This window comes from Poecilia mexicana, unplaced genomic scaffold (genome assembly GCF_051168715.1).
Source record: "Poecilia mexicana isolate PSO_F unplaced genomic scaffold, ASM5116871v1 scaffold_13, whole genome shotgun sequence".
NCBI classification, from domain to species: Eukaryota; Metazoa; Chordata; class Actinopteri; order Cyprinodontiformes; family Poeciliidae; genus Poecilia; species Poecilia mexicana.
This window is the reverse complement of record NW_028263382.1, coordinates 3,028,011-3,055,726: the sequence shown is the minus strand read 5'-3', so window position 1 is coordinate 3,055,726 and position 27,716 is coordinate 3,028,011. Positions and strand designations below refer to the sequence as shown.

General features: G+C 41.3%; 1 protein-coding gene across 6 annotated transcripts in view; it reads left to right on the top strand.

Annotated features, from left to right (window-relative positions):
• The window catches only part of phldb1b (pleckstrin homology-like domain, family B, member 1b), a 130,109-nt gene that overhangs the window by 66,594 nt on the left and 35,799 nt on the right, over positions 1–27,716 (top strand). For 4 of the 6 annotated variants that reach the window (XM_088011464.1, XM_088011460.1, XM_088011462.1 and 1 more), the window contains 2 exons: positions 11,675–13,188; positions 27,388–27,708. In XM_088011464.1, coding sequence (XP_087867590.1) covers positions 11,675–13,188; positions 27,388–27,708 — 1,835 coding nt within the window. The remainder of the gene's footprint in view (positions 1–11,674; positions 13,189–27,387; positions 27,709–27,716) is intronic. The other 2 variants (XM_088011461.1, XM_088011465.1) reach the window with 1 other exon arrangement.

Here is a 27,716-nt window from a genome sequence, read left to right as displayed (position 1 = left end):
CACATGTTTCACACTTTTACTGTCGGCACTCTGTGCTGCTCTCTGACATTCCTCAGTGGAGGACTATCAGGACTGTCCCCGTATTTCAGAGAATGCAAATATGAGCCTGATTTAGTGGCTGTCCAGTACATCAGCCTACCTCTAATAACCTCCTCGCCTATACAGCTCTGATTTGAGCTGGTCCTGTATGGCTGGGGTTTGGTTGTACAAGGCAGTCCAAAATCAACTCAAAGGTTTGTGATTCAGAAAGTTCTGCCAATATATTTGATTTCATATAAACTAAGGATGCATCGATCCACTTTTTTCACTTCCAAAACCGACACCTGAGGTTTAGTAACGGCCGATAGCAATGAAGAAAACCAGCCTTATTGACTTAAAATGTGTCTTTTTTTTAAACACAGACTTAAATATACTGAATTACACATTTATTTGATAACTCAACAGTACAGCACACTTAAATACACAAACAGCTTTACAAAACAACACAACTTCAGTTTGTCCAGTAAATGCAATTAGGAGTAGAAGAGACAATGTAAAATAAATAAATAAGAAACTGAATCTGACAAAAACAACAGGTTGACTATCTTGGTCAATCATGTAATACAAATCTTCTTTCAAATGATTCAAAAAGAGCAATTAGGAATTCAAAATAAAATGTAAGATAAATAATAAAGCATGGCGTTGCTCAGAGCACAAAGCGTAGAATTAGACTAGAAAGATCTGCCCTTATGTCATTGTTGCTGATACAAATTTTTTTCAATATCACCACCGATACAGATATCACTGTCAGATCAGTGCAGCTTTAATATAAACTTATCAACAAGCTTCTAGTATTCTATGAATTAGTTCTTGCTTTTTGCGCATTTATAACCTCTACCAACGCTGAACGACGGCGCTTTATAAATAAAATTGTTATTATTATTATTATATCACCATCCTGTTTAAGCTGTAAATCCATCCTAATAATCTGGGGTGGATCGAATTACATCTAAACTTTGACTCTTGCAGCTAACATTTTATTTTAAAAGTGTTAAACACTTTTTTTTCACAAATCCTAAAGGAAAATGCAGCAGGTTCTGTTCATTGTCTAGCCGTGCGACAGGCCATGATCTGTCAGCGTTCAGTCCGTGGAACACAGTACCCGATGAAACCCGGAGCTGCAGTTCACACCATGCATGTTTCATGAGCATCTCGTTCCTCCGTGTCTCCGGGCAGAGTCTTCAGCTGCTTGCTGTGGGCTGAGTATGTGTTTGTGTTCTGAGTGCTCCTCTTGGCAGCTCTACAACTGGAAGCATACCTTCATCTTTAGCCTCTACGGTGGAACTGTCACCGCTGTTCCACCGCTGACGCTGCCGGCCACCGGGGGATAAGTATAGCGCTCACACAGGCACGCTGCTGGCGGCACACTTCCTGGGCCTATAATGAAAGCCTTCCGTTGTTTAGAAACGTACCATTTATGCATTCCTGTGCTGCATCCAGATGAGGACTGCTTAAACCATTCCTGTGATAAACAGGGATTATCTGAAATGTCAAAAAGCAAAGAAATGAGCTCATATCTGTGTGTGAGTTCAAGAAAGAAGACAATAAACCCCAACTAAACCAAAGGATTATTCATTTTGACATCTTTCTGTACAAATTAAGCATTACTGTAATATTCCACAAGTGAAGTTTCTAAAATTAATTTATAATTGGGGGTATTAAACATGTGAGATTGTCCTGGCCCGATATCACAGTGTGTGTGGAGTTCCCAGAGGAGAAACCAGAACACATCCTGTTGAATGTGACGCTTAGCCAATCAGAAAACGAGGTGACAGAATCCAAAATACATAGAGGTCCAAGCAACTGCCAAGGTGGACCAGACAGTCCAATGGACGCTGGAGACATCTTTGTAGTGTTTTCCCTTTATTAAACAAAGTCCACAAAAACTTTTGCTGTTGCTTATTCCCAGTCGGCCGTGTTTGTTTTATCTGAACTCATGTTTGAACTTGAGAGGTTTTGTGAGATTTCCCACCTGACATTTGAATGTTTGCAAGTGAAATCAGTTCGTGTGTTGCTCCTGCCACGTGACTCGATTGAACACACTGTAAAACCATCTGTTATATTTACGGGTTTTTTTGTTTTACGTCATCTGTGTGGTCTCACAGGTTTTGAAAATTGTCCGACAATTTTAAAATCTTGCTGTGTGAACCAGGCAGCAGATGCAGAGACAGTATGTTCTACAATTTAGGCGCTACACTCATTTTTTTCTTCTTTGAACCAGCTCTAATTTGTTCCAGCTAATTGTCTTAGTTTTGCTCAAGCTATAATTCTGATTTGATTGAATTTGTCATCCATTGATTGAAAATCAAATCAGAATTATAGCTTGTCTTCTTCGGATGGACTGTTCATGGTCATCTTTCCTGTCCATGTCATCACTGTCCAATGACTCTTTGAAGATACTTGATGTATGAGTAAGGACAACATTTAGTTTCCCTTTGGGATAAATAAAATATTCCTGAAATGAAATGAGTTGAATTTTCCCTGTGTACCAGCCTTCGACATCAGAACAACTAGCTGTCAGCAATCAGTCCAGGTTTAACGATATGTCCATTTCACACAACAAAATGATAAAGATAATACTGTGACATATCTGTTCCTATCAGACATAGAGTCTGTTATATGCAGAACAAGTTTATCAGTGATTTAAATTGTAAATGACTGGCTGAATAAGTTGAATTGATTTGAGGAATGGTTAAATTACATAGTTCAACAGCCAGAAAATTGTCTGGGGTTTTCCAACAGTTTTAGGTTCATTTTGATGAGTTGAATCCAAAAATCATGTTGGTTTTGCTCCATCAGATCAACATTCTGAACTATGGAGCAACATGAGCATCAAAATGCATGACTTGTTCTCACATCTGGATCAATGAGTGATGAGCAGGAGGAGAGATTCCATCAGGACAGAAAAGAGACGTAATGTTCAATTCACATGTAATGTTCTTACCCTTATCAGTGTTTATTATTCAATTTACAGAAATCCAAGTTTGTAACATTTAATCAATGCGCTGTTAGAAAACAAGTTTGTTTTTTCTTCTAAAGCCTTTTTTAAAATATTAATGGAAATGAACTGATTGAGAAAAATGGATGTCATTTTTGGATTCAGAGGTGCAAAATAGTCCTAATTCAGTTGAAAAAACACAGACAATGTCCAAAAAATATTTTTTTGTAAACTATATTAATATCAGATCTGGTACTTCCAACACCACTCCAAAGGGTTTTTCTAAACTTGTTAAAAAACACTTGTAAATTTAAGGGCAGAATGTAAACAGCCGAAAAATTCTTAAGAACTTGGCAAAAGACAACCTCATTTAAGGACCTGAAGTTCTCTAACTACCTGAGAGGCTGAATGGTGTCCTTTCTATTTATAGAGGATGGGCCAGTGTTTCTGAGCCAAAAAGAAATAAAGAAAGCACTGATACTCCTCACTGTGGCATTTAAAGCATCCAAAGAGCTTCTGTCATGGCTGACACTTATGTATTTCCAGGTCATTTCATTCAATGAAGAACTTTACCAAACAAGACAGACTGTTTGTGAAAGGTTCCTATGAATGGGAATGTCCTTTTTCACCATTCTGTCACCAGTGTAATCTGTCACACTAGTGACAGATTAAACCGTCACCAGTGTGACGGTTTAATCTGAAATGCTGTATAGTCCTTTATGTTGAGACAGATTCTTGTTTTTAGAGCCAGAGCAGTCTGCCACTGAGAGCCGACTTTATTTATGAGTCTGAGTTTATTAGGGCTGTTGAACAAATTGTTTCAAGGAGAAGTGAAGTCTTCATCGCATGCATAGAATCTGGAAAGTATTCAAAAAGCTTCAGTTTTTCCACATTTTGTTATGCCTAAATCCTTATTTTAAAATGAATTAAATCCATTTGACTCTCAAAATTCTATACACATTATCCCATAATGGTAAGGTGATACACAGAAGAGATGCCAGAAGAAATCTTTTGTTGAAAGAAAAACAAGACAGAAGAAGTCTTGCTGTTTGAATGCGGTTGAAGGTTCCCTGGTTAGATGACCAGGTTTTTGGCATTTGTAAAACATGATGTACACTCCACATGCACCATAACACATCACTTGTCATAAAACATGGAGGTGACAGCATTGTGCTTTCACAATGTTTTTCTTTAACCGGGACTGTTAAGCTGGATGTCATTGATGTGATTGATTAACCTAAATACAGGAAAATCCTGGAAGAAAACCAGTTTAGATGTGCAAAGGACTGGAGACTGTGGTGGAGGTTCACCTTCCTGCAGGAGAACAACCCTAAACCTACAGCTAAGGCACTATAGAATGATTTGGGTCAACGTCCAGACATAAATTCAACATAGAATCTCTGACAAAACTAGAAGATTGCAGTTCAACTCACCTATCCATCCACTCTGACTGAGCTTGAGGTATTTTGTAAAGCAAAAAAGTGTGTACCTTCTAGGACTATTGCAGAATGTAGTTCTATAAAGCAAGAACGCAGAGGGTTTATATGCATATGTATATTTTTTTCAGACTTTTTTACAAAAAAAAAAAAAAAAGATAAAAACTTTCCAATTCACAAATATACACTACTTTGTGTTGGTCAATCCCAATAGAATGCATTGGTAATCTGGCAAAATGTGATAAATTATGAATTAATGTCTTTACAAGACGATGGATTGACTCCTCAGCCTGTTCTGTTGTCCAGTTGAACAACCAGGTGTCTACTTTCCATCCTCCACGTGTTCCAGTATTTCTCCCAGGGTGTATTGAGCCTACATGTCATTTCTTCAAGACAGGTTCATACAAACATGTTCTGTCTCTGACATACCAGCAACTTGACTCTTGTTTGGTTTCATATCTAGAAGTTGCTAAAGCTGTGATTTTAGTCAGTCAAAAAATGTCCTGCTTTCAGTGTGTCTCTTACAGACCAGCAGATAGCTTTGTGCACTGAAAGAGGCCTGTGGCTGGGATTACAGGCTCTTTTTCACAGACTATTTATAATCTTCCAGCTCAAGTCAGTCTTTTTCCTCTTTGGCACTTGCCCCCAAACCCACCTATTGGCCCAGTATGTGTGCTTTTCTTGCTTTCTCTTCAGATGCTGTTTGAAGGTCAGTCCCTGTGTAGGATAGACTAATTAATGCTGTTTACAATATGAACAAGTATTGTAGATAAAACTGACATATTACATGGAAACTTTAATGATTTTAAAAGGAAGGATGTCTAACATGTTTTATGAAGAAGTATTTTTTATCTCACTGAAAAATTTAGAAAATTCCAACCTCAGTTTGGAGTACATTTATTTTGTGGGAAATTATGTTAAAAAATAATGGTTTTGAACATAATCTTGGTCTTGAACTGGAAAAGTGTGCCGTCTTTGGGAGAATTAGAGAAGCTTAGATATCTCTGGGTCTTATTTACGTATGAGGGAAAAATGGAGCAGGAGAATGATAGGCGGATTGGTGTGGCGTCTGCAGTGATGTGGGTGCTGTATGGGGAGAGAGCTGAGTCAACAGGTGAAGCTCTCAATTAACCAGTCAACCTATGTTCTTACCGTATCTATGGTCACCAACTCTGGGTAGTGACTGGAAGTATGAGATCATGGATGCAAGCGGTTGAAATGAGTTTCCTTGGCAGGGTGTCTGGGCTCTCCCTTAGAGGTAGAGTGAAAAGCTCAACCAGTTGAGTTAGCTTGAGCATCTGGTTAGGATGCGTCACTAGTGAGGTGTTCCAGGCACATTCCACCAGAGAATGACCCAGAGAATGACCCAGAGAAAGACCCAGGACACGTTGGAGGGACTATGTTCCTCGCTGGACTGGGATGGATCTTGTGTCTGGTGAACCACTTTTAACCCTTTTTAGGTCTACTGGTAGATTCCACCGACCTTTCTTAGCTATATGTTCAGGGTTCCTGATGCCACATATTCTAGCAAGTTTCTCAGAACCTTTTCTAGAGAAGTATACTCAAAGCATCACAGATCCTCCACCATACATAGCAACGGACAGGAGGTGCATTCCACATGTCCGTCCAGACGAAGTATAAATAAGTATACTTGTCACACCAGACAAGTATACTTATTTATACTTATAAATTTATTTATAAATATGACCTCAAACTACTTTATTTGCAACATATACCTGTACCAAACTGTAAGAAGTTACTCTATGCTTTTGTCAAAAGAGACACTGAAATCATCATCAGGTACATCACTCTCTCCTTCAGAAGTTGTAATAAGACTAGCAGGTGTAATCTATTGTATTAATAAAATTGCTATATGTCAAGTTTAAAGTACTGTGTAAAGTATTAAGATGTTGGAGGTCACTACAATACCTTCTATTAAATAGATACAAATCTGTAGCACATGCCTACGTTTTCCTACGCATTTCTAAAATGTCCTGAATGACACATTCCCACGTCAGACAGTTTGCAGATGTAGTTCAAAACAAAAATAATTTAAATCTTTCTTTACCAAAACAAAGAGTTCAAATTAACGTCCTGCATACTTTAGCAAACTTTACTTTTAAATTTTGGGCAGCAAAGACTTTTTCCTAGATAGCTTCTGAGAGTTGCTATGGAGACTTGGTTACCCTAAAGTGTTTCTCATTGTTCACAATGTTCTTAACAGTAAACTTTGGATATTTTATTTTATTTTTTTACCTCTTTCACCATTCTTCTTCCTGTGTGTAATGGCAAAAATTAAATATGGCCAGGTCCTTGTTCTCAGTTGTGATCTGTGGTGAGAAATGAGTCGGTGTCACATCTTCTTTATTCCCCAGAGAAACACAGAAATGAAGACTAATAATGTTTAAAATCTTGCATCAATTTAGGATAATGGATGAATTAGGGCTTCATGAGATAACAATATCAATAGGATTAACCCACATTTTCCTGACTTTTTTGTTCCTAAATCACAGTGACCACCTCACTCTCTATAAACATCAGCATCTGAAAATGTACCTCCAGCCTGGGGATCAGTGACAGTCTAACAGGCCTTCAGAACTTCCACTGACAGCACATGAAACCTTATTTGCTGAAACTTGCATGTAGTAGGACTACTACATGCAAGTAGTCCTGTCCATCTGCAGTATTCCACAAGTTAGATATTTTGATAATGAATGTGATAACATCTATTATTTATTTAATCTATCAGTTGTTTTTTTATGATGGTGCCACTAGGGATTTTGTAAATAAAAATAATTTCTACATGTGGAGTTTTCTTTGCTCATTGAAAAATATATGTATATAGTAAGGTCAGATTTTCTAAAATTATTAGGGTGAGATGCAATAGTAGGTAAGTCCTTTTTTCAAAAGTGTTTCAGGAAGCAGGAAGTGTTATTGGAAGCAAACTAAGTTTTTTTGTGGCCTTTTTTTTTTCTTTTTTCTTTTTTTTTGGAACACAATAGAATAAAACTCTTTTGATCCAAAAGGAAAATGATCGTAATGCTATCTCAGTTCACAATTACGCATTTCTTCTAAAAATATGATTTTTTTTCAGACTATTTCTCTTCACTTGTGACACTGGAGTAAAAATTTATAATAAAGAGCCCCAGCTCGTCCCTTTGTTGCTCATGGATATAGAAAGTGTTACTATCAGTTTCAGCACATGTAGTATTTTTAATGCTCTTCTGCTCTGCTTCATACAAAACTGTCTAAGTTTCGTAATGGTCATAACTAACATTGACCACGCATGACTGTCTCTGCCATGAATCTGTAAACTGGCAGCTGTTGAGTTAGCCATAGCACGGGAAATATAACATCCACGTTTTCAAAATAAAAGTCCGACTTCGACGTTTGCTTGTTAATGACAACTGACGGACCTCAGCTTTGAACTCCTATTTCTGGTCCATCTTGTGTTTCCACTGTCGTGTTGCCAAGGGGAATAATGTCAACATTGTATTGAATGTCTGTAAACATTCAGACGGCAGCCTTTATTTTGAAGGTTTAAAACGGAAACTCGGTCATATTTCGGCTAGCTTATCAGCACTCGGCGGCTGTGCTCGGTACCCCAACCTCTGCTTGAAATATCACCTCGGCGGTGAAGCTCTGGCTATCTGTAGGTCTGTGTGGAGCCTGGCGCGGTGGGGCTCCGTCACTACCACTCCGGTACCGGCGTGTCCGCGGGATGCGGGCCCACCCGGTGTGTCACGTAGCAGGTGAAGCGCTCTGGACCCCGGCTGGCAGTTTCTACCCCTTCATGTAAGTAAGTGTGCGGCAAAAACGCCTGAGATTTGAGCGACACCGGTCATACGAATCCGTCTCAGACCGAACTCCATTAACAACTAGTCGATTTAATATTTTGTGCTTGTTCTGGACGGTATATCAGTCCTAGCACTGATTGTAATAGTTGCATCGTTACATGTGAACAAGCCTGTTTGTTCTGCTTATACCTCAATAGAAAACGTCTTGGATTCATTGCATCCATCCTTCATTTCCATGACCCACAGATGGAGCTGATGTGGATTTTGTTGATGTTAAATAGCTTGTTTTGTAAGACAAGTTTGGCGTGTTGCACTGTAATCAATGATCCGTACCCCATGACATCATTGGTCGGTTTTTTCTTGTTGCTTTAATTTCTTGTCACCCCACCCCCTTTCCATCCTCTCTCCTCCTCCTCCTTGTGCGCTGCACACAAGCATCGCGTCGGTTTGTTGTCTGCAATAAACGACATGACAGTGACATTTAAACGGGCCCTGGTGGATCCAGCGAACCGCCGCGGCTGCCAGATGGCTGGAATACAGTGAAGTGGCACTGAAGTGTGCTCTGATCCGGCCGTGTACCCAGAAAGCAGGGCTCAGCTGAGCAAGCTCAACTAATGCATTATTTCTCAAGCTTCTGTATTTTACAGCAGTTTTGCTCATGGGACACGTCTGTGACATCATCAGCATCAAGACACAAAAACAGACCTTAGTGCATTTTTCTGCTGTGTCCTTTAATTGTGTTTACATCTGTGTGCGCGCTCACACGAACATGCACACACAGAAACAGATAGATTTATATTTATGTTTACAGTAACTTAATCTGAAATTTATTCGGCGACTTTTGTATCCGCAAAAATCAAAGACAGTGTTCTCCAAAAGCTGAAATAGAGAGCTAAATTTCTGCCCTTCAATTTACACTGAATCCATTAAAACCTGTGGGTTTTTTAGATCTTGCCACAAAGTGCTTGACTAACAATCATGAAGGAATAATCTGGTTGAAATAAATTTGAGAATTGTCTGGAAATGGTCCCTTTTTCAGCAAAAAGGTCCATTTTGTAAGAGTAAAATACCCCAGTTTTAACATTAAAAACAGCAAAAAATATATTTTTGTCTGTCAGATGGTGTGGGATGAACCACCTGCAGCTCAATGTTCAGGAAAGTTACAGTTGCAATCTGAAATATGTAAATGAGTTACACAGGGATAAGTAAGCCTGGTTTCATGAAGATCAGCAGAGGTGTGGTGTTACCTGAAACTATTTTTAATCAGTTATTTGGCTGGGTATATCAAACATGACTTTGCTGGACTAAAACTTTGGCAATAAGCTCTGACTGATGCAGTTAAATAGAATAGAAAAATATACAACAATTAATATTGTGTGAAGTTTTACATCATCATCAAAAAGCACACCATGGCAGTCTCTAATAGGAACATACCAACTATGACTGTTTGGTCATTTTCAGTTCAGCTCTTTTACTTTGCACATGTTTTTAGATCAGGTAGCAGGGGAAAAATGGAAACCACTAAATGGTCATCTAGTAAATAAATAATTTGATGTCATAATTGTGTTTCTTTGTTTCTACAAAGCAAAAACTGACAAAGTGAAAGTCCTTTCTAGGTAATAGTTCTGTGTACTTAGACAGAGGTTGTTTGATATAGTTTCTTTGATTACCTCTAATATCTGCTGAATATGGCATCTGTATTTCTCCATCATTTGGTTTGTGTCACAGTTAGGGCTGCACTATATTAAAACATGTTGGAATGACAATATAAGTTGTAACATATGCCCATTTTTGTTTTTCCTCACTTTCTAATCTGTGCCTTCATCTCTGTGACCTTTAGTATTTTGGCCAAGGTCATTTGTGTCCAGTCTGAGCATCTGCTGCCGCGAGACTCGCTCCAACTGGCTAGATATTACTTTGGCAGGAAAAATGCAAGTTCATAACACTTGGAATATGCAGTACTAGCCAAACATTATTGCACTCCTAACAGTCCTTTGCCATCTGAATATTGAACACTCTGATATTACTATATTACTGTGACAATATATTGAGCAATTGTTGTGCAACTTTTGTAGAAAAAAGAAAATCCTCTAAAATTTGAGCCCTCAATTTGAAGTCATTTATTTTTGATGTTTTGTTTAGGTTTGTGACTGATAATTGTCATAGCTAACATTTTCACCTGTAGTAAAAAATGTTTAATGATTTTACCAGCAGTGTATATAATTATCACTTTTTACTTTTAGATAATGCAGTCAGATCATGTTACACATTTTTATGTTACATGTCATATAATTACCAAACTTTTGAAATTTAACTCAAAAACATGTGAAAAACATCCACATCTCATATGTCTCCATTAAAAATGTCTGATAAATGAGAGATGGGTAAAAAACAAACAAACCCTGAGCTCCAGAATGCCAGGTGTACACTAGAATGACTAATCAGTGACTGTGCTGATGATTGGATGGAGCAGTTACCCTCATGTTGCCTTTTAAAATGACAACAAGTGCATTTGAGCAGATTTCATTTAGCATTGATCTGCTGCTCCGGGCCATGCTGCTGGGTCTCTCATGGGGGCCGTGTGTTTTTGTTGTAATAATCCTCTATGCTGACATTACGGAGTTAAGATTAGATTAGCTGGCCTGTATGCTGTGTTGCTTTCGGGGTCACACAGTAATTGTGTTTGCCTCTGACACCTGTCCAGTGTCACAGACCTGTCTTTCTGCTTATGTCCCCATATGTGTCCTTCATTATTCACCATTTTATTTTTTTACTTTCTGGTTTAAATGTGTTTTGTGATCTAACTGTCCCAATAACAAATTTTGCTGGACGATAAATTCTCCCAATAATTATTACAATAAACAATAATGCTGTTGTTTTGATACCATTTTCAAGTGAAATAGTGATAATGACATCATCCATAACCAAAAAAACTTCAATTTTGTAAAGAACACTTAGCACTGGAACTAGAAGAAGATATTTAACATATCCAAAATAAAACACAAAAACACAAAACAATAAATAAAATGGAAATAAAAATCACACAAAAACCATGAATAAAATCTATTATGAAGCCTCTGTAAACAAAATTGACCTTAAAAATATATTAATCATCAAAATGGAAATGATCAATCTCATTTTATCATGCGATTAATTGCTTATTGCAACAGGCTCAGATACAATTACCTTTATTTGCAACAGAGAAGCAACAATTGTTGCTGTTGCTTTTGAAAATAAGCTAACATGTTGACTGGTCATGTGCTCGGGTAGCTGGCCTGCAGTCCGCTGCTTGACAGACATGCTGCTGATGGCTTACCATTAGATTTAAAATGACATTTAAAATTTTAGGGGTTTTTAAAGTATTTGGTCTTTGTTTTTTGACACACTTGTTACACATGCACCACCATGAACAGAACATTAATAACGGTCTTCTCTTCCTTTCCTGTGTCTTCTTTCCCAATCAGACACTGAGAGTTTGGTCAATGGGAATCACCAGGCCAGTTCCTCCCAGTCTCCCTCAGCTCCTGGAGAGAGAGTCCAGTCTGAGCACAGCGCCATCGTCAGCTCCATTGAGAAGGACCTCCAGGAGATCATGGATTCCCTAGTCATGGATGACCCTGAGCTCTCCTCCTCTGAGGCAAAAAAGCCCCCCGGGGGGCAGTCCATGCACCACTCCCCGTTGTCGCCTATAGTCAATGGAGGGGGGAGGTATTTGTTGTCCCCTCCCACCAGCCCAGGTGCTATGTCTGTGGGGTCCAGCTATGAGAATGCCTCCCCTCCCTTCTCGCCCCTTTCCTCCCCCTCGCCTGTCAGCAGTGGGAGCTTCACCAGCCCATCACCTGGCGGAGGACACCAGGACCAGAGTTCTTCTCTGCCACCTGTGCCTATACGCTCTTCTAGCTACAACTTCAGCACCCAGCCTCCGCCTGTCCCCCTGCCAAGGACCATACTGCCCAATTTTTGCAGCACTGGGGTGGGCCAGAAGGTCCAGGAAAGCCCCAGGCTGCAGAGGAAAGTGTTGACAGAGACTCCTCCGAGCCCTAAGCCCAGCCGCCGGGGACTCAGCCAGGACGGCTCAGAGAGCCCTCGACAGACGCCTCTTGTTTCATCTAGCGAGTCTCTTAGCGGTAAAAACATTGTGCCAAGCAGCCCCAGAGTCACCCCCAAATTCCCAACCTGTTCATCGCCGTCTCCGTCGCCTTCGCCATCTAGTTCCAGGACCAAGACTGCCACAGTGCTCCAGGAAAGGCCGCCCAGTCCTTTCAGAGAGCAAACCATCTTAGCTGATGGCTCCCTGAACTCCAGTTCCTCCAGGCAACTTTCACAGCCCAGTAAGGCTTTTCAGCCCCCACTGGATCCCATCGTTCATGTCATCCAAGGATCTCCTCTCTCTCAGCATCCACGGTCACTGCAGCCCCCTGAAAGCCCCCGGTTGGCCCGAAGGAACTTGGAATTGAATGGTGGCAGTGCAGGAAGCAGCAGTATGAGAGAGCTGCCGCCTCTGAGTCCTTCGTTGGCCCGGAGGGGGGTTCCGGTTCTTCCAGGGGCATTGCCTGGAACAATCTCCACGTCGAGAACTCCAGAGAGCCCCTCATGTCTGGGCAGGCTGGTCCCAGAGAGTCCCAGACTGCGGCACAAAACCGGATCCACGTCAGAGGAGCCGTCTTGCAGCAGAGGGATCCGAGCTCGCAGTCCCTCCCCCACCTCCATGTTGATGGAGGGCAGCAGTGGAGTAGGGATACGTAAGGCAAGCTTTGGGAACTCTTTATCACCTGCTTTCAGTCTGGGCTCCCTACCTGGCTCATCCCCTGCAGCCAGCCCCAGGACCCAGAGAAAGATGTCCTTGGGGAGACCCCACCCAGGAATGCGAGAGAGGAAGAACAGCATCACAGAGATCAGTGACAACGAAGACGAGCTGCTGGAGTACCACCGCCGACAGAGAGAGGAGCGGCTCAGGGAGCAGGAGATGGAGAGGCTGGTGAGTTTCAATACTACAGTAACAAGTGGCTGTTGATCAGTGTTTACTATAAAATGAACGTAGTGATATAAGAGTGTCTTTGGAAAATCCTCCAGTTTTCCAACATGTGTTTGAACAAGACTGAAGATCAGATGATTCAGGCGCATTCTGCTACTGGTGTTTGCAGTTTTGTGCCTTTGTGAAATATTGTTGCTACTAGAGGTGTGCCGATCGATCGGTCACCGATCACAATCGGGCCGATTTTCGTGAAAAAGTGCATGATCGGTGATCGGCGACCATTGGCTGTTGTTGGCGATACCGATCATCTCATTTCCAACCTGCCTGTGCAGCTGGTCTCCTCTTTCCTTCACTGCGCAAACGCGCAGCAACAAATCCTAAGCGATGTGGAACTATATCGCACTGAGTGAATGGGGAAGTTTGCGTGTTGCGGCGGAAAATTGAAGCAGGTCAAAATGCATCAACACAACGAAGCTAATACGACATAAAAACAATGCCATACTTGACGGAGTTTGGCTACATCGAGGCTCACACTGCAGTAAAAAAGACATGGAGCGATCAGACAGCAGGTAAAGCAGCGCACAGCTACAAACACTCACCCGGATTAGCATGACGGTCAGAAAGCTAAACAAATAACCTGGAAAATTATTGAAGTCTTCGAGCTGCGATGTAAGACGCTGGTTCTGCTCTCCTGTTGAACCGCTGCTACGCTACAGGTAGCGTAGCAGCCTGTAGCGCTACGCTACAGGCTGCTACGCCTGTCTATCTCTGACAGACGGAGATATTACTCCGTCTGTCAGTAATATCTGACAGACGGAGCTTCGCTTCTGCTCCACCTGGTAGTGACTCTCACACCGAACCTCTGCTTAAAGCTGCAGCATCTAACTTAAAAAAAAATAATTTTACATACGTATTAAAACTTTCGCTGTCCTAACATGAGACAGATAATCTCTGAAAAAATAATCGATCTCCTCCCTGATCTGCATAATTACTCCGCTCAGTCAGAAACAGCCAATCAGAGCTAGCAGTAATCAGCTAGCCGCCTTGCTATCAGGAAGTTTTCATTCAGTAACTCTGGATTGTTTATTGTAATGGAACCTATTTTTGCCTTTGAATGTTAAGTTTTATACTTGAATTTTTTTGGCAATGTTGAGAGGTTTTATTTTGGCTCTTTGTATTATTTAGCCTCTTCAGAGCCTTCATATGTTTTCAGTCTGTTAAAGATAGTATTATCAATAGCAGTACAATTTGCACAATGCCTGTTTTGTTTAGTTTTCTTCTTGGAAAAAGTTATTAAAAACAAGTTTTTGTCTAAATTAAGGTGAATTCATGGTTCCTTTTTCCACATAATGTAACCAGTAGTGTTTATGATAATAATAATTATGTGATCGGTATCGGTGATCGGTATCGGTGATCGGTATCGGTGTATCGGCCCTCATGGGTGATCGGTATCGGTATCGGGAGGAAAAAACCTGATCGGCACATCCCTAGTTGCTACTGTTCTCTTTGCTGACTGTAGATGGTATTTTGAAGAATCAATCTAGCCTTCCTGGTACTAGGAAAATACCATAGTGAAGGATGTCACTAATCGTTAAGACAGCAGACTCTGGTACTCACTGGGATTAGGGACGACTGCCACATGCGAATAGCTGAAATTCATGAATACTTGAGATATCCTTTAAATAATGCTTAGAACTGCCTATTTTAATAGTTGAAACACCCACTGTTCCTTAATATTCATTAATACGGACTGTGGAAATCATCCTTGTGGAAATCATCAGAGCTAAGGAAAATAAATCTTGCTGCTGGATTGGCTTCTTTGGGTAAATATAACTATCGAGTCTAGCGCTAGCTCGTGGTTTTTTGCCAAAGAGAGAAGAGAATATGTTATGTGTTTCAGACAAAACACATAAAATATGTGCAGTCCACACTCATATAAAGTACATAAAAGAATTACAAATACCTGACAGAGTCTTAAAGAGACGTTACATTGTTTAGTTAATCCAATGAAATTTAGGTTATTTCTCTGTTGAACATTTGAGATTTTGTTCCTTGATGTTGTATTTACACTGTGGCCTAAATTGCATTAATTATTATGGTTCTTTGATGTAGTTTCAATGATTTTGTTTTTTAGGGCAGCAAACATTTCCTGAAAAGAACTGAACTGATTTATCACTTGTTTTGCCATAGAATTTCCCTTTAAGCTCTCAGTACCTGGAGATGATCTGGAGCTTCTTGCAGGTTCTTCTTTACGCTCTAATCTTGGCCATAATGAGCGCCGCGTCTCTGTTTGTGAAAGGAGGAGTGACCCAGCTCCATAAACCATGTCAGTGAGCTGTCTGTGACTTGGCTGCTGTCTGTCTAAGCTGCTGCTGACACACAGTGTTGTGGAGTCCTTAGCAACCGCAGTGTTTTTGTCTCCTGAACCGGAGCGAGCCCGAGGGGTCGAGGTGAGAATCGGTCCTGAACTTGTCTGAAGCAACGCACACAGAAGTCCGTTTCAGACAGGTTTTCTATGTGTTGCTGCCTGACTGTAATTGGAGGGTAGCGGAGATGGCTGAGCTGCTCAGAGCCTGGGTCTGAGCCGGGTCATGTTCTGGTGCTTCTTCTGGAGACGTGGCAGTGTGCTGACAGGACAGGACTCACACAGTCTGACCATGTTTAACTCTTTTAATGTCTCATCTCGTTTAGCTTTGACTTTCCTCCTGGTTGAAGAAACCTAAAGAGAAAATAGTCCAAGGTGTATTTGTGTCTTTGATTATCTGTGAGTGTAATAATAAATGTTTGGGTTGGGTTTACACCACTTTATACCTTTGATGAAGACAGAGATTTGAGTACTGGTATGTTTTGTTCTGTTTTTTTTTACTATATTTCAAAGGTTTTAAGCAGGTGTCATTAGTTTGAGGTGAAATGTGAGTAAAATTCAGACACAAAAGGTCAAAATACAAGGGCTAAACCAATAAATTGGCCCCGATTTCCAAAATTTTGGGAGATAATTTACATGAGAAACCAATCTTCTCTACCTCTGCAAAGGTCTGAAAATCAGCCACTGTCCCTTCTGCCCTGGCTGAGACAGGCCTGACTGACTCAGGTCATGTTTACGTGTGTGTTGCCAACTTAGTAACTTTGACGAAAATGTTAAAGTTTGCCTTCAGGAAGTCATCACAACATGGCTCCGCTATTAACCGTTTCACGTTTTCACCAGCATTTCATTGAAAGCAGCTCCCCAGGTATTTGCTAATTGTTTCCGGCTAGTCTGAAGGAGCTAAATGAAGGAGCTGCAGGGGAGTTCTCCTTTATGAGGTGAAGGCCCTGAAGCTTAGAAACTGCAGCTCTGAGGAGGAGATGCATCTCGAAGGCAGAGCTATGTCCTCCCAGGCCTCTTTAACAAGAAAAAAATCGTCACCAGCCAAAATCAGAATTGGCAGGTCAGGCATTTTATAGATCAGTGATCGGCCAGAAAACTGTAATCGGTGCATCCTTACAGAAATAATATTTTAATATCCACTGCTGCAAGTCTCTCCATTGAGAGAGATGTTTTTTCTCTGATCTATGTTGGTTCTGAAAGGAGGCTTGTTGTGAGGCAGCTGGTTCCACAGTGGAGCTTTTAGCACACTGCGAAAGCATCCAGCTTCACTGAACTTTCCATGTTTTGTCATATTGCAACCTCAGTCTTCAGTGTATCTTGCTTCTGTGTTTAACTTAGGTCTGACCTTTGATTAGGCCACTTTAACAGATTACTATGCTTTAATCTGAAGTATCCCATAGTTCCTCTGGCTGTAGTTGAACCTGTGCTCCAGCCTCAGGCTACCTGTAGCCTCTACTAGGTTCTCTCTCAGGTTTGTTCTGGATGTTGCTCCGTTCAGGATCAGCAACATGTCAGACTCACACTTTTTGGCCTCAGGTGCTTGGTGAGTGTCATGACTGACACTGACTCCTCTGGAATCAGATCCACAAAAATATAAAACCCAAAATAGACGCTTCAGTTTCAGTTTTAACCATAATAGGAACAATTAGTGGTTTTAAAAGATTTTAATGATCCTTTAATCAATTATGTGCTGTTCAACAATATTATATGAAGTTAAATATAAAAACTAAAGTCAAATTCGGTTTTGTTAACATTTTTCTGGGCCGAACTCTGTCTGAATTGAAAATTGGGTATGATCACCTTTATTTTTGTATGAAGTCCATATTCCTGTCCATCTCCAAGGATACCTCTGCTTGTCTGTCTGTCTGTCTGCCTGTCTGCCTGTCTGTCTGCCTGTCTGTCTGCCTGTCTGCCTGTCTGTCTGTCTGTCTGTCTGTCTGTCTGTCTGTCTGTCTGCCTGTCTGCCTGTCTGTCTGCCTGTCTGTCTGCCTGTCTGCCTGTCTGTCTGTCTGTCTGTCTGCCTGTCTGCCTGTCTGTCTGTCTGTCTGTCTGCCTGTCTGCCTGTCTGCCTGTCTGTCTGTACTTTTTTGCGTTTATCTTTAGATGTTTGTCTGTTTCAATGGAGCTGATCGCCAAGGAGACTCATCCCGGATCACTTCTTTTCCTGTTGTGGGCTTTCAGCCTCTTCAATGTGTAGAACTAGCAGACGTTGCCCTTTGTGGGTCTGCAGCTCAGCAGTGCCCCCTATCTTCCAGGCATAGTACTTTCTGTCTCACCCTGTGTGTTTCCACGGCACATTTATGAGGCACTACTCACCTCACCTCACCTCACCTCACCTCACCTCACCTCACCTCACCTCACCTCACCTCACCTCACCTCACCTCACCTCACCTCACCTCACCTCACCTCACCTCACCCCACCTCACCTCACCTCACCTCACCCGTCTTCCATGTATTTGAAGAAGCAATGTGTAAAATTCAACAAGTTTGAATTTTTTGAAAATGTTAAAATGATACAGAAAACAAGTTGATAGAACAGTAAAATGGATTTTTTTTCTCATCATTGTTAGTATTTTAGTTGTCATGGTGACACACCATAGTGTTAATAGAGGAGTCATGTTGTGACGACTTCTTGAAGGTGGAGTTTCAGAAAGAGCTGGAGTTAAAGAGACAGAGGCCCAATTTCAAGGCGCTAACTCTTATCCCCCGTGGGGTAACTAGGGGGGCTGGTGCCTATCATCAGCAGGCGAGAGGCCGGGTCACCCTGAACAGGACATGATGTCATTTAGTCGGAATGTGACTATAGTGACATCTGTATTAACTTATATGTCTAATCATAAACTAATTTCAGATATCTGGAATGCAATGTGTGGTGAAGCTGATTTTATGTTAAAACGGCCTGCCGTAGCCTGGCAGGCTCACTCAGCCTGCATCGTGTGGGCAAAGTCAGCCGTCGTTCATGTCCACTGTGGATGACGGTGACATCATCACAGGAAGGATGACATCATCATGAGGTCATCGAAGGGGAACTTTTCAGTTATTGCCTCAGACCAATAATGGGTGGGGTTGGGGGAGGTGTAGTTGGTGGAGGGAGGAAGGGGTTAAAGTGGATGAAGCTGTTAGGATGAAAAGTTGAACCCAGAATAGCAAAGGACAGAGATAGTGCATTGTCATTTACTATTTTGAGCCAAGCTGACTGCAGAGTGAGTTATGATGCTTTTGTGAAGTGACGGAGTGGAAGGGGGAGGAGGGTGGGTCCTCTGCGGGCTCCCTACAGAGAAAACTGTAGCTGCAATGCATTGTGGTTAATGGAGGAGCATGTCCAGCTGGTCTCTCTGCTCTCAGGTTTGTTGTCCTCTCTTGTAGCTTTTATTTTGACAGGATGCCAGAAATGTTGATGAGTTTCCTGCATGGTTGGCATCTTTGTGACCCTCCTGCAGGATCGGCCAACTAAATATACATCCGAGCCTGTTAAATGGAGCCCAGCAAACATATAGCAGCATCTCCCAGGAGGACTAAATATATCCACTGCTGAGCTGCACACAACCTGCAGCTCCGCCTGCAGCAGGTTATTAGCCTTTTGTTTGTCTAATCCAGATAGTTTTCTATCACAAAAATCTTATTTTGTGATTATGTATACATTGTTTGGAATATTTAACAGGAAATACCATTTCCCCCAAAAATATTCAATTATTATTGAATAACAATAATAGTTAATAATAGTGTGGTGTTTTATTCCAACTTTTGCTGTTGCCATTTTGCAGACCGGCGTAATTTACCGACAGCTGACTTGAACTACTTTTGTGTGTGTGTGTGTGTGTGTGTGTGTGGCGGGGGGCGGGGGGGGATCTACATGAAAAGCTAATAAAACATTCATAAACATGTAAACGAAGGTTATTATATCTATAATCTCAGTATGTTTTAGTTTTATAGACGCACAATATAGTTCCAGTTAGTTAATAGTTTTTCCTCATTAATTACAGTTTTTAACAAAAATGTTTTCTCAGTTTCAGTTTTTAGTTAACTATAAAATTATTTTGTTAGTTTTAGTTAACTATCAGCCAGCCTCAGGCCTGCACGTCTCTGTTTGGCGGCAGTAAAAAGGACAAAGCAAATCATCTGATCTGAAATAAAACAGTGAAAAACAAACGAGGACAGACTTTCTGTGACACACTAGACGGCCGGCTGGGTGGCTCCTTATCTGGGGCAGCAATAAATCTGTTTGTGGTCCAAAGTAAAGCTGCAGTAATCCGGTGTTGAGACAGATCCAACAAATATGCCATGTGCGTTCATCCCCATCACACAACAAAAGCCAAATTAGGATGAGAACTGCCCCCCTTTCAGCTTCTCTACAAACTTTATTTACTTCTTTAAGAAGATTTACCAGACGAGGTGGAAACTTTCCTCTCCCTGTTGTGTTCTGATCTCTCCACTAGAGGGGGTTATTGTCTTTGTGCAGCATCATTTAGCTTTTCATATCTGTTTTTATTTTGTTTTTTCGGCTGTTAGTGCATATGATTTAGAGAACATAGCGTTCTTAAACTCATAGGATATGATAAAATGTGGGCAAAATAAAATAATAAAATTCTATCCCTGATGGGTAGAACTGTTGATCAGAACTAGATCATATTTTCCCTTGATTCTCAAGTATAATAATGTTCATTAAATGCATCAAAACTATGATCCATGAATGGGGACAATCTTCTAATGTCTCCATCTTCTGCTGGCTTTAAAGCTGCAAATGCAATCAAACTACAGCACAGTTTATTTGTTTATAACTTTAGAATTTAAAAAATGTAATAAAGTCTGACTGAAAATCTATTGAGAATAAAGAAAAGTGATTTCTTTAGAAGTTAGATTGCTTCTTTCTGGCACAACAAGTTGAGAAAACTCTTATTTTTATTTTCCAGATGCAATATTTGGCACATGAATTACTTTCCCAAGCCATTCATTTATTTCCAGTTATGTCAGAATCTGTCCTCCATAATAGATGGATATTGGATGAGATAAGCGCTACATTGCTTCATTAAATACTCGTACAGGGACGGGATTTCATGAAGAGATTATGTGCTAATTTTAGATTTTTGTTTTGGCTTAGTTCTGTTTCTGACTTTGTTCGTGTAGTTTGAATGTTTTACGTTTTTCTGCTTTACTTCAGAAGAAGAGTAACACAGAACAGTCGTTTATCTGTTTGTGATTAGCCATAATGATCCGAGCTGAAAGTTTTTACTGAATGGTTTTCTTCAGCTGCTCGATGGAGCAGAAGTAAACAACTTGGTGCATTACCACCACCTTGTGGTTGCAGCGTTGCATCGCAACAACAGTCCATTGAAATTAGGATGGTTGTTTTTAAAAGAAGCCATTTCTGCTATTCTCCTTTGTTTAACTGTAATGTTTTTTTTATAATGTTTTTGTTTGGTGCTTTGTTAAAATATAGAAAATGAAATGATAAAAAGCAGTGTGATGTAAAAAATAATTTGAAGATGGATGCAACGTTAAATAAACAGACTATTAAAAACATTATTTAGTGTTTCTATAAGGTAAAAGTTTCAATTACATAATCAGTTTATCAGAATTTTGTGGTTGTGTTGATTATTACAGGTTTGGATTTCTTTTTGGAATATTTAGTAAAAGTATTTATACTTGTGATGTAAGTTTTAAAACTTTTGTTAATTTTTTGTTGCTTGTTCAAACATTCATTGTGTCTAGTTCTGGATGACGTGAAACTGAAAAGATTTTTGTTTGTTTTTTCAGTTGTTATGACAACAAGGTATTGTTTTTAGAACTGGGAGCATCTGAATAGTTTAAACTATGACTTCAAATCCCAGAGGAGTTGTTATGGGACCAGAGCAGGACCAGGACAAAGTTCACAGCATCTCTTCCATCTGTTAGCATGTCCAGACACTGTCTTACAGTCTTCAGTCAGAGGTCTCCTCAGATGTGCTGTGAGACTGACAGCTACTAGGCCATCCTCAACAACTTGAAGAGCCTTGGATGAAATGAGTTACGGCATTATTTAATGGGTGAAGGATTTTCAAATTGAATTTAAAATAAAAATAACTTTTTTTGGTACTTTCATCCAGAATTGCATTTTTTTTATGTTTAATTGAATGTTTTGAAAGGCAATAGAGAAAAATAATGAAATAAAAAAGAAATAAAATTATGAATATAATAGTAAATTTGCTAAAGGGTAGTATGTACACTTGCATGATTGAAAGTGCTAATACCCTCCTGCTGGCTCTGATTGGTTGATTCTGCAGACCGGGAGGAGGCAGAGGACTCCAGCTTCAACGTTGATTTCTCAGTGAAACCCTTAAAAAAAGTAGCTCTGCCTCAGACCTTTGTATGGTACAGCAATGTGCAGTAAAGTGTGTTATTTAGAAAACAGTCTTGTGTTCTAATGAGCTGCTGGGTTCCCATGGCTGCAGTAACCTTGTGGGCACCCTGCAGCAGAAACATCTTGTTTTCCTCCTGTCGGCCTCTGCAACACAACAACAGTGTTGCTGTTTGACAGAAGCCGACTGGTGAACCACATCTTCTGGTTAATTAGTCAACTGATGGAGAGCCAGAGAGCAACAGATGGGTGAATAATTCTCCCAGTGGCCATGTTCTTCCAGACAGTGTTTCAGTGTAATGTGGAGGTGGTTCTGAAGCCTAAGCCTTCACTTCCCTTCCTGCTGACAGTGACACCCTGAAACGCTCTGACTTGTAAAGCTTAATTGTCGTTATCTCCCTCCGCTTGATGTCTAAAGCTCCATAAAACACTTCAAAAGCCTCGCACTTATTTGTTCTATTATTTAACGGCTAAAAAGAAAGATAATTGCACAAAGTTGAGCTTTGAGACGATACGTGGCAAACGTTGCACACTTCAAAGCTTTTTTTTTTTTCATGGCTGATATCTGCCGATGGTGATTAGTGGTGGATTAGTGTGAACAGCTGAAAGCAGTCAGCCACGACAGCATCTCTTGAAGTTATTGGCCTATTTCAAGCACGGGGGAGCCCGGATGAACAGTATAAAGTTCTACTTGGTATATAAAGTTAGTTCCTTTGCTTTTCTTAGAGCAAACCAGCAGGCCGCCTCCCACAGGAGGACGTCCCAACATGCTGATCTATCCCCACCTCTCTGAGCGACACAGGTGGTTCTGAGGCCGTTCACCAGGAAAGCAGCAGCCACAAATGGAGCGCTGCTGCTTTAATGGAGCGGTTTTACACAGCGGGCGGCAGCAGGACGGTGCCGGCCACAGGGCCAGCTTCGGCCGGGACGCAGCCCCTGCTGTGTCTGCTGGCCCTGGCTAAAGAGAAGCCTGTCTTTTTAAGCAGGGTTGCAGCGCTCATGAAGGTAACCGATGCCGCCGCCGACTATATTTAACTGAAGCTCGCTGAAGTGTTTCTGTCTGCACTGTGGGTCGGCTTGCTTTCTGCATGTGATGCCGAGGGGTTCAGTCATTAACAAGGGAACCTTTCACTCCCACCAACCGCTTCAGGCCGGAGATTAAACCACTTCAGCTCCGGAGCCACTGGCACTGGAGAACATGCACTTTGTTTTGTCTCACTTTTGGAAAGAAATGTGATCGTAAAGTATTTTTGTTTCAATCTGAAAACAAGTCCCACTTGACCACAGGAGGCTCGTTGCACAACTCCTTCTGCTTTAGATGGAAAAATAAGGATCTTTTTCAAATGTTAGAAAGCAGGAAATACCAACAGCAAATCAGTGACATGAAACATTTTCACTGTTTATAATTTAGTTCAGTTTATTTATAAAGTGACAGTTCACAACAACAAGTCATCTAAAAAATGTACTTCAATCTTATCTCACATCGTAGCCTGTTTGAGATTCTTCTGGTATTGTTACATGAGGAAAAATAGCCTAATTTTTCTGTATTAACACATAAAAAAGGACATGCAGTGGATCCCAGCCCAGTCACAGCTTTTTCTGTGGAACGTGACAACAAATCATTTACAGAAAATCCACCTATTTGAGGATTTTTTTTTCTTTTACATATCTATATGTAAAAGAAAATGCGTAATGGGAAGCTGAAATACCGAGACACATGACATACATTTGGCAGCCAATCCAGGACATGCATTTATTTTTCTGATGCCAACATGCTACAAAGGGATGGCGGACATGTTTTTTTTTTTTTACCTGCTCAAGAATGAACTGAACAACCAATATTTTGATGAAACAACCAAAGTGGTTTCTAGTTCATCCTGAGGGTCACCAACACCCACCAAGGCCTCGCTTTTGGACACTGATGTCTTAGTGGTTGTAGAGAAGCTTATTTTGTGCTAATCTCAGTCTGTAACAGGCTTCCAACAGGAAGTGAAGTATAGGAACTAACTACCAACCAGCAATGGCATGCTGCATCGTGCCCACCACTGCTAGCTGTTGTGGTTTTATTTTGCAGAGATGCTGTCGATTGTTGTGCAAATTTCTTGTCTAAAGCAAATAGTTTACCATGCAGCTGATGTAACTGTTGCAGAATGAGTGTTTTTAAGACCTGAAAGAATCTTGTGTGTTATCCCTGAAAGTCTCTAGAGACTGGAACATCAAGCCTTTCGTCTCTCTTTAATCTTCGATTCTCTCGTCTTTATCCTGGAATTGTTTGAAATAAGTGGATCCTGGTCTTCAACCGCCTGCCAGGCTGGGCTTCTGCCAGAGACCAGAACTTGGTGGGTTCAACTCTGGTTGACCTCCATGGAGTGAAAAACTCTGTATGTGATTTAGAAATCAGTGCCAGTGTCATGGACCAGCAGCTTGTTATCTGTGGGGGGTTGGTGGCCACCGGAGAGGGCTGCTAGTCCCATTCCTGTGCCGTTTTGATCCTTGTGCATTCTGCAGGGACACAGAGGAACAAAAGCAGCCGCAGACAGTAAAACAGTGCCGTCTCTTTGTGTTTGCTTCTCCTCTGGGACCAGAACAAGCACAGCCCTCCAAGGATCCCAGTTTGATGTTGAATGGGGTTCATTTTGCAGAGGTGGGGAAATGTTGAATTTTCCAATTCCCCCCCTCCAAGGTTTATGTAGTGAATAAAACTTTGTTGAACTTCCCCAGTTTACTGTGGAAATAGGGTATGATATGAGGAGTTTGTTGACTGCTGTCACACAGAATGAAGGGGATAATTACCAGCTTTAAAGGAAAACAAGTCTATATTGCTTCTTCTGCTGCCCTGTAGGTTGAAAGGCAGCATCTCTCTCACCTTGCCAAAGCCTTATTGATGCTGTTTGAACTAAACGCACAACACAGTTCTCTCTGCAAAATGACTTTATTATATTTGTGAATCACATGGATGTAGTTTTTATACAAAGTTAGTTGGTTATTGGAGTCTGACATTGGAACCATGGCTACATGCTACCCACCTATCCATTGTCTAAACTCACTTATCCTTGAAGGGTTACACAGGGGTCAATGGGGTTCCCCATGGACAGGTCCCCAGCGTTGTCATGGCATCAGAGACTTGCTCAAGCCCATAAACCTGATTTTTATCCAGTTTGGATAAAAATGGAACGCCTTTTTTCTTCCCTGGCTCAATCTGACCAAACCTAGAAACTAAGCATCTTCTGGATTTCAGAGCATCCTGGAAAATGACAGAAACCTCTAATTTGTCTAAATCTGTCAACATGTTCCTGACAGAGAATTCGTTTCTCTGCAATCTGTAGAAGCCAGACGTCAAAAGCCAAAATTGATTCATGTCGCGGCCAACAGAAATCAAGGCAATCAGAGCGTCTGTGATCTCACTAATCATCCAGCAGAGCCTGAAGGGTGTCTGGCAGAGGGAGCGACGCCGCTGCCGTCATCTCCTCCGCTTCAGAACGCTGGGCGTCAGACCGGGGTTTGATTTACGTGCACATTAAAGCAGATGCTGCGCGGGAGGATATGTGGAATTGTAGACCTGCCAGTAAAGGTTTTAATTATGGCTCTTTTGTTGTGAATGTTGAACCGCTCACAGGGGTCTTCTGCTCCCTCCCACTCCAGTTAGAAGCTAACTGCTCCCAGATTACAGGTTGAGATTGGGGGTAAATGCTGGGGCTGCAGCTGCTCATCACGCAGGTCCTCCCCACCCCCAGCTCTTATGTAAGCATCAGATGGCCATGGTTAGATTTCTATTATTGCTTTATTTTTAGAAAGAAACACATTCTGTCAGTTTTAGACTTAAACATTTAGAAAGAAACGCACCTAAAACACGGTCTCTTGTGCGTACACTGCTGTCTAGAAGTCCATCTAGGAGACACTTCGTCCCAGGCTCTGATGGATGCGGATATGTAGAGGTCAGAGGTCACCGTGTGGGTGCACAGACAGCTGAAAAACACTCTGACTCCTGAAGCATCAGCTATGAGATAGTCCTCTGTTATTTCAGGAGGGGCAACTGTTTCATTTCATGCTCAGAGATTTTGCTTTTTTGTGACCCGCATTCGCAGAAGAAGAACCTTGACGTCACACAGCAGCACTCTGGTAACAAAGTAATAATAGATGGAGCTGTTTATGGATCGATTTTAAAGTTATTCAGCAATGGGATCCGACGGTATCGTCACAAGATCATAAGAAGATGAAGGAAGCTTAGAAAAAGAAAACAACCTCTGGCCTTCAGAGGGACATTGACTGCAAGGCCTGTAGGAACGTCTGTTTGGATGTGATGCGATTCACTGACACAGAATTCTTTCTTCATTTCATATATATAATTTTCAGCCATTGTTTACGTCTAGCTCCTGCCAGTGCAGAATCATGACACGCCTCACTTCGGTGGTGTAAAACCGACCACTGTTCAGACTGCCATGAAAAAGTTAAATATGGGTCATTATGGGGGAAAAAATCTGGGTCACCTTTGCCCGCTGTATGAACGTTGCCTTAGCCTACTTTGTGCTGTCAAAGCTTCTCATGAAGGGATTTTTGACAGACAATACTGTGGCTTGAGTCACTTTGTGATGTAGAACAAAAAAAAGAAGTTTAATTTGTTAATTCATGAGTCATCAGGGGGTCAGTTATGCTTTCACATTTCAATTAATCAAGTCAATATTTAAAAAAAAGTCTAAAATACTGATTCAAACTCAGTATTAAGGAGTAAGAACGCCCTTACTCAAGTCAGGGTGCCCACACATCCTTGAAAAGTCTTAATTTTAGATACATAAATTTAAACTCAAGACCGTAAAAGCTCTTAAAGGGGCAGTATTATGTAAAATCGACTTCTTTTAGCTTTACATTGTGTTATAACATTTATTCCCTCATCAAAAACAGACCTGGATTGTTGCCTTGATTCTTTCATGCCTGTTGGAGAAATCCTTCAATCTCCCCTGGCAACTAACCAGCTGTGACAAAGGCCTGGATGGATGTAGCTCCGCCTTCAAGTCGCAGAACCTCCTCAATCAACATCGTTGTAGAGTTAATGGAGGAGTGATGTTGTGATGACTTGCTGAAGGTGGATTTTCAGAAAATGCAGGAGTTTCTTAAAGAGACAAGAGGACAGAGGACCAATTTACAAAGTCAAATTTTTAAAGACTTTTTTGAGTTTTATAGCTTTTTAGAACAACTGAAGGTAAGATACATATTTGATTGTGCTATAAAATGGCATTATGTTCCTGGACAACACATAATTCTGCCTCTTTAAATTCATAAGAAGAAAGAAAGTAATTTGACCTTATGTGCATTAATCACAGGTCATGGTATTTAATCTTGTATGTTCTAAGTATGTTTTTTTTTTGTTTGTTTGTTTTGAGATTCTGACAGTGACTGAGTCTTTTTGCTTGAGTTTAGACCCAGTTTTAGTAACACTGTTTAAGGTTAAAACCACAACGGTTTTGCTTCCTCCTTATCCATCTGTGTTTGGCTCCCTCCTCAGGAGAGGCAGCGGCTGGAGACCATCCTGACCCTCTGCGCCGAGTACAACAAAGGTGAGAGCGTGGGGCTGGACTCCCTGGGCTCAGGACGGCTGGGTTTCCCCGGGAGTCTGGGCGACTGCTCAGGGCGGAGGCCGTCCCTGGAGAATCTTCTGGGAGGAACGCCGACGTCGCCGGCCGCCCTCCGCCTGGCGCAGAGACAGAGAGAGAGCGATGAGGAGAACCTGAAGGAGGAATGCAGCAGCACCGAGAGCACCCATCAGGAGGTGAGGACCTCTCCTGCCCCCAGCAGAGTGTCAGCGCTGCACAATGGAGAGCCACAGGTCAGAGG